The sequence below is a fragment of the Tympanuchus pallidicinctus genome, unplaced genomic scaffold (assembly GCF_026119805.1).
Source record: "Tympanuchus pallidicinctus isolate F22 unplaced genomic scaffold, pur_lepc_1.0 scaffold11, whole genome shotgun sequence".
Classification (NCBI taxonomy): Eukaryota; Metazoa; Chordata; class Aves; order Galliformes; family Phasianidae; genus Tympanuchus; species Tympanuchus pallidicinctus.
In genome coordinates, this window is record NW_026294627.1 from 1797035 (window position 1) to 1815719 (window position 18685).

An 18685-nucleotide genomic window follows, 5' to 3' on the forward strand; every position below is an offset into this window, starting at 1 on the left:
GCTTGAAACATTTACCCTCAGACTTTCATCCACTGTGAGGTATGCTGCAAAGTACACATGCAGCAGTTCACAGATTAAAAGTTTTTGCCCTTCATGCAGCAGGGACTAATCCCCTGATTGCTTTGGAAATTAAAATCATGGCCTTCAGCCAGCATTGTAACTATTGTATGGGCTGGGAGCCATGGAGGTGGATGATAAGTGGAAAAATGTATCATATTTGGTCCTACAGAAATCTACAGAGGAAATGAAATGACACAGAAGATAATCTAGCCTGGAAGTAATGGCAAGAAAACCTCACTGTTTGAGGAAAGAACGAACTTTTCCATTTAGCTGAGGCAAAAGAAAAAAATTGAAATAAAACTGCAACCTGTTGAGTCAAAGTCAGTTAGGAGTCAAAACACCAATGTTGCAGACCACTGAGCTGAATGGGAGCTGTGTATTTTTGCTGGGAGGTAAAAACTGCATTTTCCTTGGTCCTTCGCAGCATCTCCGTGCCTGAAGGGCATCACTTTGACCTGGATTGGATATCTGACCAACAGAGCAGTGAGATTTCAGAACAGCCTCTAGGGCGATAAGGAAAAAAAATTACTTCTTGCTTCTTTTAAGATCAAGTTCATTAATTTTGGAGGGGATTATATGACAGGATTTCTGAGATAATGGATGACAAGACTAAATGACCCAAGAGATTGCTTCTAGTCCTACACTCCAATACCTGTGTTTAACTTAAGCCAAGATAGAGCTAATCTCAACAGGACCATGAAACAAGACACTCAAAGAAGAGTAGCAAGAACTTTTTGCACAACTTAAAGCTACAGGAGAAGCCATGGCAATGGTGGCCACTTATTCCTGCTTTGCAGTATCATAGAGTTATAGGACGGTTTGGGTTGGAAGGGGTCTAAAAGACTATCTAGTTTGAGCCCCCTGCAGCGGGCAGGATTGCCACTAAAATCAGGTTGTCTCATCCAGCCTGGCCTTGAACACCTCCCTTCAGCTGAACAGCTGGGATGCCTCAAAGCATCAGTTGTATCTTAGCACTTTGTCAAAAGCTGCAGGGAGATCTGGAGGGATAGGCATCAATATTCACTTGCATCCATGGCTTGAAGGATGTTGTCTTTACCTGTCATGACATCTGTCAACATCGTGCCCGAGGTGACACGCTGCTCAGCAACCCATCCAGGATGCTGGCACATGTCACTTGTCACTGGCATCTGCTGCCAAAGGTTATCGCTCCTCTAATTATTTTGCCCACTGTATGGCAACTTCTTTAATGTTTGGTGGTGTTTGTTTGACAACCAGCAGTACAATCGAGCACTTTAAGCAGTGTGGTAGACTAGCTTTTACAGAGGAGCACTTAGTTGCTCTTCATTGTCTTCTGTTAAGCACAAGGGAACTGGGAACCCTTCCTAGGTTCACAGCCAGCACTTCTCAGGGTGCCTGTCCGTTACTCTGCATGACAGGTCAAAAGGCAGTGAAGGGTGGCAGGCTGGATAATGTGATTTTAAATGAGGCAGAATTTTCTCTCCTAGCGAGTTCCATGTGGATTGGATTGAACTTATCAGCAGTGTGTGCTGACAGCGGCTCCCAGCGCTCAGTGCCGAGCTCCGATGGCTGTTCTGATTAACCAGTTACAGCAATAACAACCTGTGTGCACCTTGGCTCGGGAGCCGCTCTGATCAGTCGATACAGCACAACTTCATTCTGCAGTCCAGCTTAGACAAAGAGCTTGCACACCCGAATAAGTTGAAGTGGGATGGTAAAGTTACCACTTATCATCCTGCTCGGGAGCCATGGCAGGTGCATGCACTCTTATCACAGAGCACTTCTCTGCTTATCCCTCCTTCACAGAAACCAAGCAATCTCAATTACCTTACATTTCCTAGGACCTTCTGCAGGGTAACAAAGTTTTCAATCTGTCTAAGGCCTGATTTCTGTCTCCACATCCCCCTCTCATGGCAACTACTCCAGTCCCTTCCCGAGTTCAGCTGGTTGTCTCAGAATTCAGTCTAATCCCCCAGCCCTGGAATGCTCAAGGCCAGGTTGGATTGGACCATGGCAGCCTGATCTGGTGAGTAGCAACCAGCCCACAACACAGGTTGGAGCAGGATGATCTTTAAAGTTCCTTCCAACCCAACACATTGTACGATTCTAAGATTGATTCTAATTCCAAAGGAGAGCCTGGCTTTAGACTTTAGACTTTAGACTTGCAAAGAGAAAGAAGCATGGTTTCCTTGCAATAGATTGGAGAGGTCAGACCACAACTTTTGATAGGAATTTCTGTTTCCTTTCTGATTATGGCACAGTTCCAGTGTTGGTTATTGGTACAGAGAATGGGTAATTCACATGTTACACATAAAAAGCCAAAGGCCTTGGGTCGCTTTGACAGAAGGCTCCTCTCAAGTTTCCATAGTAACATAAGGGGAATTGAAGATTTGCAGCATACAGCTTGACGTTCAGTCTCACAGTTACTAAGAGAAAACATCTGCTGCCACAAACCAGGTGGTGTTGCAGACCCACATTTCGATCTTCGAGTTATGAAATACGTACGTTAGGAAATCACGTTGGTTCGGCGGGCAATATTGGCAGTAGGTGGGCAGTTGGATGAGATGATGTTGAAGCATCTTCCAAGCTTAATGGTTCTACTTAATGATTCTATGATTCCTCTTGGATAGCCAGACAACCCATAAGACACCAAGGCTTGGAACACCACGTGCATCACACCAGCGAGTCGTGCTGATGGAAAGTTGTGACATGATGACATTTCCTTGAAATGCCAGGACCTTGCAATGTGAAGAGGTGACGACACAACGTCCCACTGCAAATAGCTGCTGGAACACAGGGAGGCTGTTCTAAAAATGAACCACTAAAAGTGACTGCATTGCACTTCCAGCTCTACTTAGGGGGAAAAAAATGGGTGGGGAGAACCCTTCTAAGTGAAAAAAAAAAAAGAAAGGTGCTAAAGGAATATAAATTTGAAGTTTTCTTGTCAGGCTTGATGCTGAACGACCGCGTGATAAAATGGCAGATGAAAATCAATGTCAATAAGTACAGAGGAGTTCACAGGGGAAAGAGTAAGTCTAACTACCCATACACAATGACAAGCTGAAAAATAGCACAGAGGAGTAAAGATTTTGGATTTTGTGAGAAAAGTTTTTTGCAAAGATCAGCTTGGTGCTCTGCAGTGGTCAAGAAAGGAGCTAAAAGATAGGAATGGATGAGGAAAGGCAGAAAGAACAGAAAACACTGCTGTAGTTGCAAAAAAGAACACTTCTCTATACTGTGGCTAAACAAGTTCTAGAAATTAGTAGCACAAGACTTCCTCTGGGGAATAAGATAAGTGTTCAGGGAGATTTGTCAAAAAATTGCTGGCGGCATGGAAGCACGGGTCCAGGTGCAGCTTCTTTAGAAGGTCCCTGATTAGAGCCTGGCTTCTTAGAAGGGCAGCGTAACTCTGCTGTTGCCCCTTTCCCTGTGTGTCTTTTCTGGTCAAATTAAGAGATGGCATTTTGTTCAATAAGCCTCTGGTGTTCTTTGAAATGTTCATTTTATTCCTATTTGACAAAATCGGAACAGATTGTGGAGGGCTCAGTTTCTTCTAATTCTGTCAAACTCAAGAACGCTTAGCGAACAACTGAGATTTTGTTTACACATTCAGCAGGACACAGTGAAGGAAGCAATCTGTCCCAAATTAATTACTTCATTTTGCATTGTTTCTGCCGTGCTAAATGAATGAGATCCCCACCCCCAGCTTTGTCCCTTCTGAAACCATCTTCCAACCGTGTCAGACTTGTCATGGCAATCTCTCTTAATTGCAAGCTCCTTGGTAATTTCTCTGCCACATTTTTCTCAAGGAGAACCACTGGCGAGTACTCAGATGAAAACAAATGCTCTGACAAGCTGGAGTTTTAATTTTTCTTTAGATTGCTTGTAGAAGACAATTGTTATTAGCAGATGATAATTAGAAAGTGGTAACACTTGAATTTGCAAGGATATATTGAAATCCACTAGCATGTGAAAGGGCCAGTGGGCTCGGCGGCAAATCACAGAATTATGGATTGGTTTGGGTTGGAAGAGACCTTTAAGATCATCTAGTTCCAAGCCCTCTGCTGAATGCTTCCAAGCAGGGGACGTCTGCAGCCTCGCCGGGCAACATGTTCAAATAACTGGGAGTATAAGCTATGACAAATACTCTGAATAAACAACTGCCACCACTGTTTCATCTGTCAGGCTACCTCTCCTGTTTATCTACCTGTGCTATTAATTTCCAGAAATTCTTTAGCCATGGTATGGAGAAGTGTTCTTTTTTTGCAAAAAGTTTGTTTCCCCTTAGGGAAGAGCCAGAAGACCTACTCAGAGCTGATGCTTGACTGGTCCAAGAGGTTAAAGGTAGATCCACAAGACCCAAAGAGGTGACAGGTACCCCATCCCTGTGGACATTCAAGGTGAGTCTGGACAAGGGCTTTGAGCACCTGATGGAGCTGTGGGTGTCCAGCAGAGTTGGACTAGATGACCTTTAATGCTTCCTTCTAGCTCAAATGGTTCTGTGATTCAGTTCTATGAATTTGTTACTCCATGACTGATCCATCAGTTTTTATGAATTACAGTTTTTCATCTGGTAGGATTCTATTCTTTCAGTATTTTCCAGCAAGCTGCAAATGCCAGCTAATTAAAAGCTACTTAATTAAAATCGTGAAATAGAAGGCAAGACCTTGTTTCCTTACAACTTTTGAACAAGCTGCAAAGATGTCCACAAAATACATAGTAATTATCTTCAGTTAAAAATTAACTTTAGCCTTAAAAAGTCTCATGAGGACTGGTGATCCTTAAAGAGGTGAACTCTCCACGTCCAGCCCTAGCCAGGAGATATTTCTATAGCTACAGAATCATTTTCTGATGTACTCTGGTCTTTCACTTCCCTTGCCAAGAGAGGGGAGCAGAGGGTAACCTGAGGACTACTGGTTACCTGTACAAGAAATCACTGCTATTTCAAACTAATATGCAATACCTTCACACCAAGGAAGAGAACTTGCCAGTGTTTCTGCTAGGATGCACTGCAGTGAAGGTAGAAACAATGCTGACATTACATTGTCAGTTCAAGTTTTCACTGTTAATCATTTATTGAGGTGAATGGGAAGTGAGTCACACCTGCCAAGGCTATTTGTCTCAGCAGGCATTGCAAACTTGGGCTAGAACCAGATCAGAGAACAGTGTTTGCAAACTTTCCATTGGAGGTGTGGACTCTCTGGATGATTATTTTCTTGTTGTCATTTTGCTTCATGTCATTTCCTCTTTCACTCTCAATTTACTTCTGTTCCATGAAATTTCAGAGCAATGAGGAACGAATGCATGCATTCTGCCACTGTGTGATTGAGGTGGAAGAACAGCCTCCAGAGAGCCTGAATTGCCAGCAAGAAGGATTTCAGTGCTGAAAGCTTTGAACTCCACAGCTTTGTTTCCCACAGTGAATTCAGAAACATAATTCAGCTAAACCATGCCACCTCCACCAATGCAGGGAGATGAATAATATTCCTCTTATCTTGTACAAGGGAGAATGGAGGTCCAATAAAAGTTGTTTTCTTTTGCACTGATTGAACAACAAAGTGGTACAGAAAATGGTATTACAGATCTCTGGATTCCCTGATCTCGTGATTCATCTATCAGACTGTCTGAATCTCTGTGCCCAAGTCACCAAATTTTCTTTTCACTCATTTCAGTGAGACAATTTCTACTTCTCAGCCTGCTTGCAGGTAGTTCCCTTTCTATGCCTCTGACGATACTTCATCTCAGTGTAACAGTCACTTCATGGGAGTTTGGAGTGCCTGAAATCCATTCTGGGCCCTTTCAATATTCCTGGGGGAGCAATTTGGCCTACCGTGCTCTTTGACACAGAGATCTACCAAGGCAATTTCTTCTGCATCCTGCCAGGAAATAGCTAGCCCAAATGTAACAAAAAATATCACAAGTACAGATGATACAAAAGGTCACTAAATCACTTTGTTTTTTTGGATTTAGTAACAATAATGTCATCTCTATGTCAAGAAAAATAACTTCCCAAGAAATCCAGCCAGAAAGAGAAACAACAGCTCAGCTGCCTTCCTCTTGCCTGCTCTTTGTGAAATAAGCTGTTAAAGGACCCCTGAGATTTGCAGAGAGGCTGCTGGGATAGGCTTGGAAATAGATGTGGTAAAGAAGGAGGGAGCTACAACTCCCAGATGTGAGTGAAAAGGAAACCTGCAGCACACCGATGTCCAAGCCAAGAGCCTGTACGTAACTCCCCTCAATCCTAACATCTGGGCAAGAAGATGCATGGCAGGCAAAAATGCCACATTTCTAAAAGCATTCCTGCACAATGGTCCTTCTCTCTTCATAAGCACCACAGGGTATATGTACCAGCAACATCTTCCACCCCCTCTTTACACTCTGTGTGTGTTTTTTTTCAAAGGAGCTGTGGACAGCTGGGCGGGATGGCATCCTCCATATGCAGGGCTTGTTACCTTGAGATTGCCAGACTGAAGTCTTGGCTATGCATAGGACTGCATATGTTTGGCTAGACCTGTTTTGAACAATTTAGTTCACAGTCATGAAGGCTGTGTGATGCTTTTATTGTGATTTGACTGTGCTTTTATCAAATATAAGCAAAATAATCATGAGCCAGGTGAAGACATACTCAACTACACCATTTCCTACATCAAAATTAGCACCCCCTCTGTATAAGATTCAAGATAGATGCCATGATACCTAATGTTGATGTATAAACCTGAGTTTCATGTATCTCTGAGCTGTCTTTAACTCTTGTTAGGATTTTATATATAGCAACACTTATAGAGCTTATTTTTTATGTCAAGAAAGCCTCAGTGAACTGAACATAAGTGAATCTTACCCAGATTGGTAAGGACCAACCACTGCTATTTGATAAGGAGGAGGGATAGCTATAGTGGGCATAAAATTGATGGGTGGTTTTATTCTGTTGCCCTTTGCACATTTACCCATTGCGACACACCTCTGGTTTGGCACTAATCCCAGCCACTCAACAGTGGGCTGAGAGCAAGACGTACGCTTTTATTTCCAAAGGCAAGCCCTCAGCATGTGTTTGAGGGCTGGTTTGAAATTGCCTGCAAAATCCTGGGGCCTTTCTTTCAGCATTACAAAACAAGCCACTTTCAGACAGATTCCATAAAAAGCCTGTGGAGAAGAAATAGTCTCACCCCTGGGATTTGTAAGGGTAGCATCGGTGCCTTTGCCTCCATCTCCGCAGCGGGAATCATCAAATGGGAGGCACTGGTCTCCAGTTCCAGCCAAGACCTCTGAATTCTTCACAATGTCTTTCACTGAGGTGGTTGACTTTATTTTGTAGATACGTCTGCTGTTGGTGTCAGAGAGGTAGATGGAGCCGGTGATTGGATCTGTGGTCAAGTAATACTTATGAGCTGGGCTGTGGCTGAAAAACAAGGGCATGATGTTATTATTTTTTGGGATAATTTTCTTCCTTATGTCAACAATCAGTATAAGCACTTTAGAGAATAAAAATGCACAGGGTAGACACACTGGGAAAGGGAAGCAGTGCTGTATTTGAAAATCTTAGTACAGGTGTGTTAACAAGCTCAATCTGTGACCAATTGCTGTGCCTGGGAGTGCTCTCTGGCACTGAAAAGGAAAGGGCTTTCTGAACAAAGACAAACACATGCCAGGAACTACTACAGATTGAGTTCCAGTGTCTGGGATCACTTAATTTATTTAACATAGCCCTGAAACTGGTGCTAGGGCAGTGCCAGACAGTGGAGGGAAGGTATAGCACACTAGACCTAGAAAACAAAGTAAAAAATAAATGTATCTGCCCTCCCAAGGAAAATCCCAGGACAAAAACCCAAATGCAGATCTAATCATAAAGCACTTGAAGATATAATTGTGAAGATCACCCCATTGGGGCTTAGCTGATGTTCTTGCATGTAAATTCCACTGACTTCAGCAAAGAGCCTAGCATCCTTTCCTGTCCTTATGGAGATAAGGAACTTGCCACCACCAAATTCACTGGGCTTCCGTGAAGGGAGAAACCAAATGACCCTTAAAGAGTCATACTTTGCCCTAAGTAACAACATGAACCAGAAGAAGGGATGAGGAATCTGAACATCATACCAGTGTTAAACAAGAAAGGCTATGAAAATGGAGTGAGCAGATGTAAGGATAACATTTTTAGCTCCATGGCCACAACATTAAATGAATCCAAGACTGAAAAAATGGATAATGTCTCTAGAGGTACTTGAGACCAGGCTGGATGAGGCCCTGGGCAACCTGATCTGGTGCCTGATCCAGTGGTCAGCAACCCTTCCTGCAACTGAGGTTGGAACTAGAAGAGCTCTGAGGTCCCTTCTAACTCAAGCCATTCTATGATAAACCAGTATCTGCATTATGGAAAGTATTTGATGGAATTGGCTAGAAGCAACAACCAGATTAATTTAAACACAATAATTTAAACAATTTTAAGAAATTGCTTTTGAAGAATTCTATCTATAGCTTGGTAAGACTTTCTTTTCTTAAAAGCTTTCTATCAGTGTGTATTGAGCTGCATCTGTTCTAAGCCTGAAACCAGCAGATGAAACCTGCAGCACCTGCTGCCTGAAAACAAGTTTCCATCTTTCTAAGAAAGGCCAAACAGTAATTGGAAGAAGTACAAAAATGTCTCTCCTTTCCTCCAGAACAACTCAAAAATGTCCAAACTGATCAGCTAACTAGAATTTCTAATAAATGTACAGACCATAGTTCAGAGTTATGCTCTTGTGGAATGTTCCAGGAGAAGCCTGTTAGAAAGCTGAGTGTCAATCACAGTTGACTCTGTCCCTCATTTTAAGAAATTTCCTCTCTCCTTCAACCTCTACATTAGGTAAATTAACCCCTCTTCAGGCACATAAAAATTACTGGATTATTGTCAGGTTTAAGAAGACATTCTTCATTCAAATTACTTACTACTTTGGGAAAAAAAAAAAAAAAAAGCATCTTTCTGATTTATTCTAGAATATCCCCTGGGATTTATCTTATTAAATGTGAACAGATTCCATTTCCACAAATGACACTGATTCTTGCTAAATAAAGTACTCTGACCTTCAAGACAGCTCCAGCCTGACAGTTGAGTCTCCATCAGTATTCCCTCCCAATGACAGCAGGCTGGTAGGGTGTTATTTCATTTACCTGTGTGTCACTCACGCTAAGCAAGTGGCCTCAGCCTTGGTGGAAGAAGTTCCCAATGGGAATCCATCATTTCTTTTGATCAGGGCCTTGCATTGTTCACTGACTGTCCCAACAAAGCTCAGCTGAACGTCAGTCAGCTTTTGTGTTGCTTGTAATCTTTATTTTGCACAGCAGGTGGACAAGAGGAAGAGATTTTTAATGGCACTTTGCAATTCTTTGTCATCTTTGCCTGGAGAGCACAGATAGTTCTCACCGAGTCTTACGGCCTGCATATGGATGAAATTAAACAACTTCTGCTTTACCTAGTCAAGCTTCTCAACTTCTCAACTCTAACAATAGGATGGGGGGAATGGCTTTATACTAAAAGAGGGGAAATTTAGATGGGGTGTTAGGAAAAAAATGTTTACTCAGAGGGTGGTGAGGCCCTTGCACTGCTGCCCAGAGAGCTGTGGGTGCCCCATCCCTGCAGGTGCTCAAGGCCAGGTTGCGCAGGGCCCTGGGCTTTCTGAGCTGGTGGTGGGCAATCAGCCCAGGCAGATCTCCAGGGGTCCCTTCCAACTTCTACAATTCTGTGGTTCTGTGATTCTATGAAACTGTCTTTTCTGCTGTGTGAGCATTAGGAAGCATTAGGTCATCTTTAGCAGCTAGACTTATGTTTACAGGCAAGGCTCATTATGGTCTCCTCTGCACTGCTCCACGCATGGGGCTGTTGTGTGTAGGAAGGCTACCTCAGATGGCTTATTCAATGGAGTGCTGTGGAGCAGGGATGCTAAAACACAGACTGTTAAAAATGAACTAGCTGGAATTTACCCACTGGTTTTGGCTACCAGTTTGCACTACAGGGAAAGAGTCACGTTCTGACCTCGCATGAATTGCATAGTGTTCTACACTGGAGATTTTGTTGAACACTTTGAGATCCTTCAAATCTCATCAAAGGATGAGAGATGTTGAATAAGCACAATGTAAAAATACTGTGGGGAAAAAAAAAAAAAGCAACAAATAACCAACAAATCAAAACAAAAAAGCTGTAAAAGTTCCCAACTTGCTTTGCTTCATCTGTGATAATGCATGAGCACTGGAGCTGGGAATTTGATGGCCTTTCTTTTTATTTAAAGTCACAATCAATAGGAAAATCTGAGTGGCAAATTGGACTGAACTGAGCAACAAGTGAAATAAATCTGCCTGGGGCAAAGCAGAGAAGATTTCTGTCTTTTCCTTTCATCCTCTCTCATTGCTCAGTTAGATAAAGGAGCAAAACAAAAGACAAGATTTTCCACTATTCAAAAGACGATCAGTTACAGTGTTTGTAGTCTTAAGAGTATTTATCCCCCATATTGAGAGTGCCATCACTAGGAATGAGCTGAGGGGAAAGAGCTGATTTCCAATTCAGATCATTCCTCCTCCGATTAAGATTTTTTCAGAAGAAAAACTTTGAACACTGTATTGATAGCTTAATTCCCTGAAGCAACAAAACCAAGTTGAAAGGATGGGGTGAGCTGATCCCTACTGAATCCAGACTCTTAGTGGGTAATAGCAAGCATGATGGTGTAGTCACTGGGAATTAGGACAGTCTTGTAAGCAAAAGCCTTGCACTCCAAAGCTAAAGGAAGATGATATGGCTTGCCTATATGCTTAATGTGATATGATAGCAGGTGGAAATCTTCCAAGTTCACAGGGATGCCTAATGGTTGGGGCTGCATATAGGCTCCCCCATACATCTGCCTTGTCCACTTGTTTTTAATTCTGCTTATTAGGGCAGGATAGTGCCAACGCTCTCTGGGTAGCTCTCACCTTACAAGATTCATAGTGATAAGAACACTAGGTGGATAGGCAGACATGTGGCACTCATCTATATTGTTTCTGCAGTGCTATGATAGATGCACAGGCTGTCATTATTCCCTTGGCACAGAGCCTGTGTTTTGGAGGAGCCTGAAGATGGGACCTCCTGCTCCAGCATGGGAAATCAGACTCTAAGAAACAAAGTTGAGAAAAGAGAGATGGTCCCTGATTTCAGTAGGTTACCTATAATAAAGTCTGCATCTTCTAGTTCATCGACTTCTGTTCAAAGCCAGGGATTGATCTAACTGAGCTTCACAAGTCTATGAGGCAGATGCTGTGGCTGTCTTTATGTCAATAGAGAGAAATGACAAATTTTAGGTATGATTCATCTGACATTTATAACCATTATGTTACAAGATGAACTGCATCTCAGTTTTTCAAGTGCAAGGCCATCTATCAACTCCTACAAAGGACAACTTCTGTCATTGGTAACAGTATGGTTGTGGTTTGCACTGGGGTTCAGTAGTTACCCCTAACAGATAATCTGAATAGAACTCTGGTGCTTCTCTGGGTCTGATCTCTTTGTTTCAGCACATGAAACCAACCCTATAAAACTTTCTGTGTTAGCTGCCCTCTTCCCCTCTGAGCCCTGCTGGCCACATGCATTTGCTGGTGACTAAAGAACAACTGAATTCCTGAAGTCAAGAATTTTTGTTCCATGGGGCTGTTTCCATGGCTCCGTGCTCAGCACCCTGCAGCTCACAAACAGAGGATTTTATTACTGCCTGTGTGAGGTATTGGGCTTTTTTTTCTCCCTGGGTGACATTCAATAGATTAGCACATAAGGAGGCCACACAGTGCAGTGAGCTGAATTTACACTTGGCCTTTTAGTGTTTTCAGTTGGTGTGCGATGCCCAAAACTCTTCTAGTGTCACAGACTGGATAATAAAACTTCAGAGCGATGCCGTAAGCCAACCCACAAACTGCAAAGGACTTCTGATCTGATCCTAGGGCAGTTTTCTCAGACATTTATTTTTTTGTGGCAACTGTCTCTTTGAACTATGAATGGAAAGAAGAATGGAGGAATATATCTACGTGTGGCCATTTTCCGCGTATTTGCTAGACAGAAATGCTTCACTGCCCTCCATGTTCCTGCAGAGAAAAGATAACACTAATAAACAGCAAATTATTATTGCCAGGCTTGGAAAAAGCCATTACCTTCTATTGGCCCATCAAGACAGGTCCATACACAGACATGTGGGAAAAAGTTCATATTTATCTATCGTCAAATGACAGATGGGTATAAAACTGGGAGAGATCACTATTTGGTGATGCTTTTTGGGTTGGCTGACATTTCCATGTTGGCCCACAGCCTTTTTGGCTGTTAGAACAGAGTTAGATCTTAGCAAACCCATGTTGCACTGGAGAGCAAAGCCTCTTAGATGGTAGCTGTGGAGCCTTTGGAGAGCAAGATCACAGCAGGTGACATAACTGGGAGGAAATATTTTTTTCTCTGAATTGAGGAAATTTCTGCATATGGACTGCAGCTTTTTCAAACCACTGAGGTTCCCATAACTGAATCTCTCTGCAACTATTCCCTGCCAATGATGTCAAGCTTAGAACCTTATGGAGCTCAGAGCACTGCAGCTGTAACTAAGACTACACCCGCTCATTTTGCGGTGGCTCAGGAATGAAGAGGCTTCCTAACAAGAACTGTTAGGGCAAAACGACACAGAACAGCTGCTAGCTCACGTGGATGACTCTCTTAATGCAGCCTCAGATGGGAATATTTGATCTAGAGCTCCTCCTCTCCTCCACCCTTATCAGACACCTTTGGACTGTACTGAAGAGGGAATGTCTTCTCTTGCTTTCATTTAATTGCTTATTTTCTAGGAATTGCCCAAAGTAGAAGCCCTGCCAAATTCATAAAGCTCTGGTGGCATCTGCAGCATTTGTGGCCAGTCCATATATCTTGGCTCAGTTATTGCCTTCATATAGAACAACGCTTCTTGTAACAGCTGCTCTCCTTCACTGTCAAAGCAGGTGCACTTTAGTAGCTATGGATTTCTAGGTCATTAAGGATAGTGGCTATGTATTTCTAGGTCATTAAGGATACAACCTGGCTGTTCCAAAGAGAAATGAGTTTTTCTATTGCCTTCAAATGATGTGAAAGAGGAGCTGGGGGCTGGAACTCAGCCTGATGAAGATAGTCGGTGCAAAGGTCTTGAGTACCAGCCTTGCAGCCAAACTAATAGAAGCTTTGGGCCAGTTCATTATAGAGGGAAAAATCAGTCTTTCATTAATGTTTTGGCAATAAGACAAAAAAACACTTTCTACTCCACTGCATTTCCAGGCATGCAGACAAAATGAACATTTCTGGTTTTGCACAGCCTCTATAAAGCCAAAGAAACATAAATAAAAAGCATGTAGCAAAAAAAGGTTCCCAAATGCAAATAGAAAACAAAACCAAAAACATCCCAACTCTGCAGCCTAGCCTTCTAATATTGAAAGCATCTGGGAAGAAGGATGGGAAACTTGTCAGAGCCAGAGAAGTCCTTGCAAACACAAACAATGACAGGCTGACATCTTTGTGAACAAAATTGATTGGATCAAACTCACTGCAACTCCAGTGAGCCCAAGTGACAAATATTGTTAATGACAAAGACAACTGAGGAGTCTCTCTGTCGTGCTGTTTTCTTGTAGTTACTTTCTTATTGCACTTCCTGACTAAGGTTCTGTGTTGCACTACCTCCTAGCTAAGCCTTGTGCACTTTCACAAAATGTGAGTGCTCTCTGTGGAGAGCTCTAATTGATGAACATTTACAAAATCTAACTCCTTAGGTACATCTGACCTTTCATTTTGTCCGTCCTCAGCCCAAAGCTCAAAAGGAAGACATTCCACCACCAAATGAGGATCATTTTTCCATCAAAGCTCTTCAAGCGACTTGTGTCCTGGAGCTGCTCTCTCTTGACTTGCTCGGTTAATTCCCACCCGCTTTTCTTACACCCTCCTCCTTAGGCATTCCTCTTGTCTCTATATTTCCTTGTCTGCTACTGCAACAGATCATGCCAAAGTCTGTGTGATTCTGCTCTGTGATTAATGGCTCCCCATTCTGATGACTGATCACCTATGCCAGTTTTAATCACAGCAGCTTCATTTCCTATTGAATCATCTGGAAATGGCACTCGTGGCTCACTGTGTAACAACATGCAACAAGACAGGGAGCAGCATAAGAATTCTCCACTGGTTGGCTTACCTATGTCTGAAATCTTTATTTCTGACAGAAGACAGGAAAGCAGGGAATAGAAGAAAGAATGAGGTGTTAGCGGCTCAATTCGAAGCATTATTAGCAGATTGAAAACTTGACAGTAACTGTATCATACAATGCAATAATAAATAAAGACTTAGCTGGAATGACACTGATATATTTTATATTGGATATTACTTGTCAGTGAGCTCACTTATGTATCACTGCATATCACAAAGGAAGTAGGATCTCACCTGCTTGGAGTTATCCACTTAATGTAAAAGATAGGGCCAGGCAGACTTTATCACACAGAGCTAAATGTATGTGGAAGTAGATATCTGCACAGCTTTTTTTCACTAGCACTCAAAGCAGTATTTTGTGATTTACAAAGGTAACTTCCCAATTGCACCACTGTGGGTGGCAGTTCATTGCCATAACCTCAGGAACTCCAGTCCAAAGAACTGAATAATCCCGAGACGGACATATTTCATGGGTCTGGTCACATACCCAGCTGCAGTTATCTGTGACCCCTCTCTACAACAGAACGCTACACTTAAAAAACAAAAACAAAACAAAATTAAAAAAAAAAAAAAAAAGGACTAAATCCAAATAGTGAGGGTGTTAATCTCTACAGAGATGCTGATTTGAGAAGGCATAAGTGAACTCTATTTAATGCAAAAGCAATGGCTTTCCTCCACTGCTTTTAGTCAGCCTGCATCTGAACCCATGTATTTTATAGCACACCAGAGTGAAGAAATGTTTATTAGATCCAGTAACCTAAGTGTTTGCACAGATGAAGCAGCAATCATTCCAGCAGATTTAAATCTGGAGTAAATTTGTGGCTCTACGCAAAAGTCAGCAAGGCCACTCTGTCAAGGCTCCCAATTTTCTCTTTTCCAATCAGGAAACACTCTTTAAAACCTCCACTGGGTCTGGTATTTCCACTGACAATGAAACAGAGATTGGGTTTTCCAAATTGTACTTCTGGGAATGAGATATTAATCCCAATGAGTTGCAATGGGATTTTGGCCCCAAATCACCTAGGATCTTCTGGAAATCTCACCTTTGGCCATTAAAATAACTTTCTGGCACTAGAAGAATACTATATTCTTTAATGTGGACCAGTACAGAAGATTTATCCCTCTTTCTCACCTTATGAATATGAGATATATTATGTATTTGTCTGTCACATAAATGAATAGAATACATCAGCTCTTTGCTTATTTACTCAAAAGGAACTACAGCCCTCTCTAAACATGTCAGTGTGGGCTTCCATATCCAACAACAACTGATTTTGTCATCTTTGTGTGGGCAGAGCAAGACATCTATTCTACAGGTGCCAACCTTGTGACAGCTGTCTGGATTTTGTTCTCATACACCACAATCTACAGCTCTGTGTGCCAAATCAAGCCTTCAGCAAGTCTTGTGGGCCTAATGACTGTAGTGTGCTTGTTAACGAGGGACTAAATGGATCATAGAAACAAGTACTGCTGCAGATGCTATTTTTCACCTGCAGCTTTGTGGAGCAAATGGTAATGCAAAGCAGTGCTGCATGGGATCCTGCTGTTCTGGTCAGCTGTGATGGGGCCCTCCACATGGCACTCCTTGAAGAAACAGGGCCTTACTTTTGTCTCCAGAAGATAGGATGTGAAAACAGAATATAGCAGGGTTTCTTGCTTTCTGGGAAATTCTCTTTCAGACCAGATCTTAAGAGCTAAATGGGAGTGCCAACAGTCCTATAATGCAAACTTCATATTGAGCTCTCGGGTCAGGTTCTCCAAGTAGAGAAGCCTCACTCAAAAATACTGGTTTAACTCCAGTGACATTCCTGGAGTGAGTCTACTCCGTCCACAAGAAGAGTCCAGAACCAGGCTCTTGTGCTTTGAAGTCTTGTAAATTGTTATAGAAATGTTACAAATGAAGAATATTACTACTGAAGTCAATATGAAATTTCAGTTTCAGTCACAATCTATTTAATTTCCTCAGAACTTGTGATAAATCTGTAATGTTCTGTACCCTTCATTATTTTTAGTGGTTGCTCTTTAACAGGCCTCCAAAGTCTCTCCTGATATATTGTTTTCCTTTGTTATTTTGAGGTAAAATGAAACACTTCAGGTACTCTAAGATGTTTCATCTATATCTTCATCCTATAACAGCTGTTCAGTTGGAGACTAGAGGGAGCCAATATGTGTTTGTCCCTTGAAAACAACCAGAAAAACCTCGGGTTTGTGACTCCCTAGGTGATCATCCTGTCTTAAGTATGAATGATCGTCTATCCTGATTAACCTCTATGTACTGTCATCACTGCTATGTCCTTCCAAGTCTGGGTTATCCTGGAGGCTGGTTGTTAATTTTAAGAATTCCCACTGGCCTACAAGCAGACCAAACGGGAGACATTACCACAGTTTGATTTAGCAGCACAAAAATCTGACAATATTTTTAGTATGTGATGAACTTGCTCGGCCAAATTTTCTCTGGTGTAAGTCAAAATTGGCATAGTTGCAGAAGAGGCACATCTGGACAGGTTTTATTTTTTCTTTTCTTTTCCATTCTTCTTGTGCTTTCTATTATAAATTTTTCTTATTTTCCTTTTGGGTATGCAAGACTGTGCAGAGCTTAACTGCATAATTATAACAGCCACATGCAGCACGATGTACCTTAGTTCCAGTATGTTGGTGACATTGCCAGAGGGAAAGATTCTTCGGATGTAGTTGAAATCTCCAACATAAAGACTTCCATCAGATCCACACGTTAGAGCAACAGGAGCCAGGAGTTTGTTCCCATCTGCAAGACCATTGCAGCTTGGACAAGAAATGCTACGTCTACGGCCATTGCCCATAATGCTTCCAATTACAGGAGGCTGCTGGGAAATAAACTGGTTTTCCCCGTTTCCTTTATGCAAGATACCTACAGAGTGAAAACAGTAATAACGAAATCAAGAAATTGAGATTCACAGGGAGGATACATGGCACTGCTGGAAGCAGCAAGGAGGTGCACCATTTTCAGAGTACTGTTCTGTGATTGCTACAAGGAAGGTTACCTTATCTGAAGCAAGCATTTTTTTTTACAGGCCCATTTCATTCCTCACGAGGTAAATGCACAGAGGGAGAACAAGGCTGCTTATATTTGTGAATGAAATACACTTTTCAGCATCTCATGAATTTTCACTTTCCTTTTCTGCTCCTGTCTGCCCTGTAATTTGCAGGCTACCAGGCAATAAATAAATAAATAAATAAATCACATAGCTCATGAAAAGATGAGAGACAAGAAAGCCGTGGTGCATTCTCTAGAGGAATGTTTCATCTACAAAGCTCGGAGGAGCTCAGTGTATGTTCACTATAAACGTAGTCTTTTCAGCCACGGTGTGGGCTGAATTTAGATATTTGCTCCCATCTCACTGCTACCATTCAGAAACAGACAGTGCTTCCATCTTTTAATTGCATTCTGATCACCTTTCAGGTCTCCCTGTTGCTGTCCTCAACTCTCTTCAAGGAGCCTTCCATTTTCCCTTATAACCCATGAAGCTTCTCATTTATGCAAGTCCACTTGCATGCTGCATAATGTGGCTGGGTGGATTTATAATCACTGCTAGTGACAACTTGAATACACTCTCTTTGTTTATTTTAGGATTATTTTCCTTGATAATCACTTTTTTAAAGAAAATACAAAGGTAGGGTGCCTATATATTTCATCTGATTCACCATTATCAGCTTCTTTTGGATTTACATGCACCAAATTGTTTCTAAATGTAGATTCCATAAACAATTTGTTGGTAGAAAACAGGTTGGTAGAAAACAGAAAACAGAAAAAATCTTATGTTGATCAGGTTTCCCCCCTTTTCTTTTAATTCTTAATGATAAGCAACTGGGCCCTGCCGCACCGCAGTATTCCTTGGTTATGTGCTACAGACAACCTACCACTTTGTATGTTGAGGGCATGGTGTTTGTCCAGGGACCATCCTCCAAGCTTGGAAGCATCAATTTCATAACCCTGAAGCACAGCTGTCCTCTTCTCCCACAGGATCAAGTCAGGACACGACTCGTACTCATAACCCACGGAAACTGTGAGCAAGAGAGAAACAAAAGAGCCCCCCCAGATTAGTAACCTGGAAATACACAGTCTGCACACTAAGAATTTCAGCTGAGTTGGGGTAGGAACAATACTACACTCCACTGCCTATTTCATTTAAAATGCCATCATCATAACGTGGACTTGCAGTGTTTCCCACTTTAAAGGCCATCTGCATTTAAAAAAGGTCGACAGAGTTGTAGATGTTGGACAAATGTGCTAAATACTTAAAAGGCACTGCTTTAAAGACATATCTTAAAACAATGACTATTCTAGAATGTAAAGCAATGCTGTACGCCTAAATAGGAGGATTTTAATCTATCTGCCATCTTTAATGTAAGACTGCATGTCAGGAATTTGATGAAAATCATGGCCTTACTACAAATGAAGCAATGGGCAAAGAATGGACA

At 42.0% G+C, this 18685-nt stretch overlaps 1 protein-coding gene across 6 annotated transcripts in view; it reads right to left on the reverse strand.

Moving 5' to 3' along the window:
* Positions 1-18685, reverse strand: part of TENM4 (teneurin transmembrane protein 4) — an 810928-nt gene that overhangs the window by 47341 nt on the left and 744902 nt on the right. For 4 of the 6 annotated variants that reach the window (XM_052669278.1, XM_052669305.1, XM_052669314.1 and 1 more), the window contains 4 exons: positions 18125-18268; positions 16865-17114; positions 14217-14237; positions 7203-7435 (listed from right to left, as the gene is read on the reverse strand). In XM_052669278.1, the coding sequence (XP_052525238.1) occupies positions 7203-7435; positions 14217-14237; positions 16865-17114; positions 18125-18268 (648 nt within the window). The remainder of the gene's footprint in view (positions 1-7202; positions 7436-14216; positions 14238-16864; positions 17115-18124; positions 18269-18685) is intronic. The other 2 variants (XM_052669320.1, XM_052669295.1) reach the window with 1 other exon arrangement.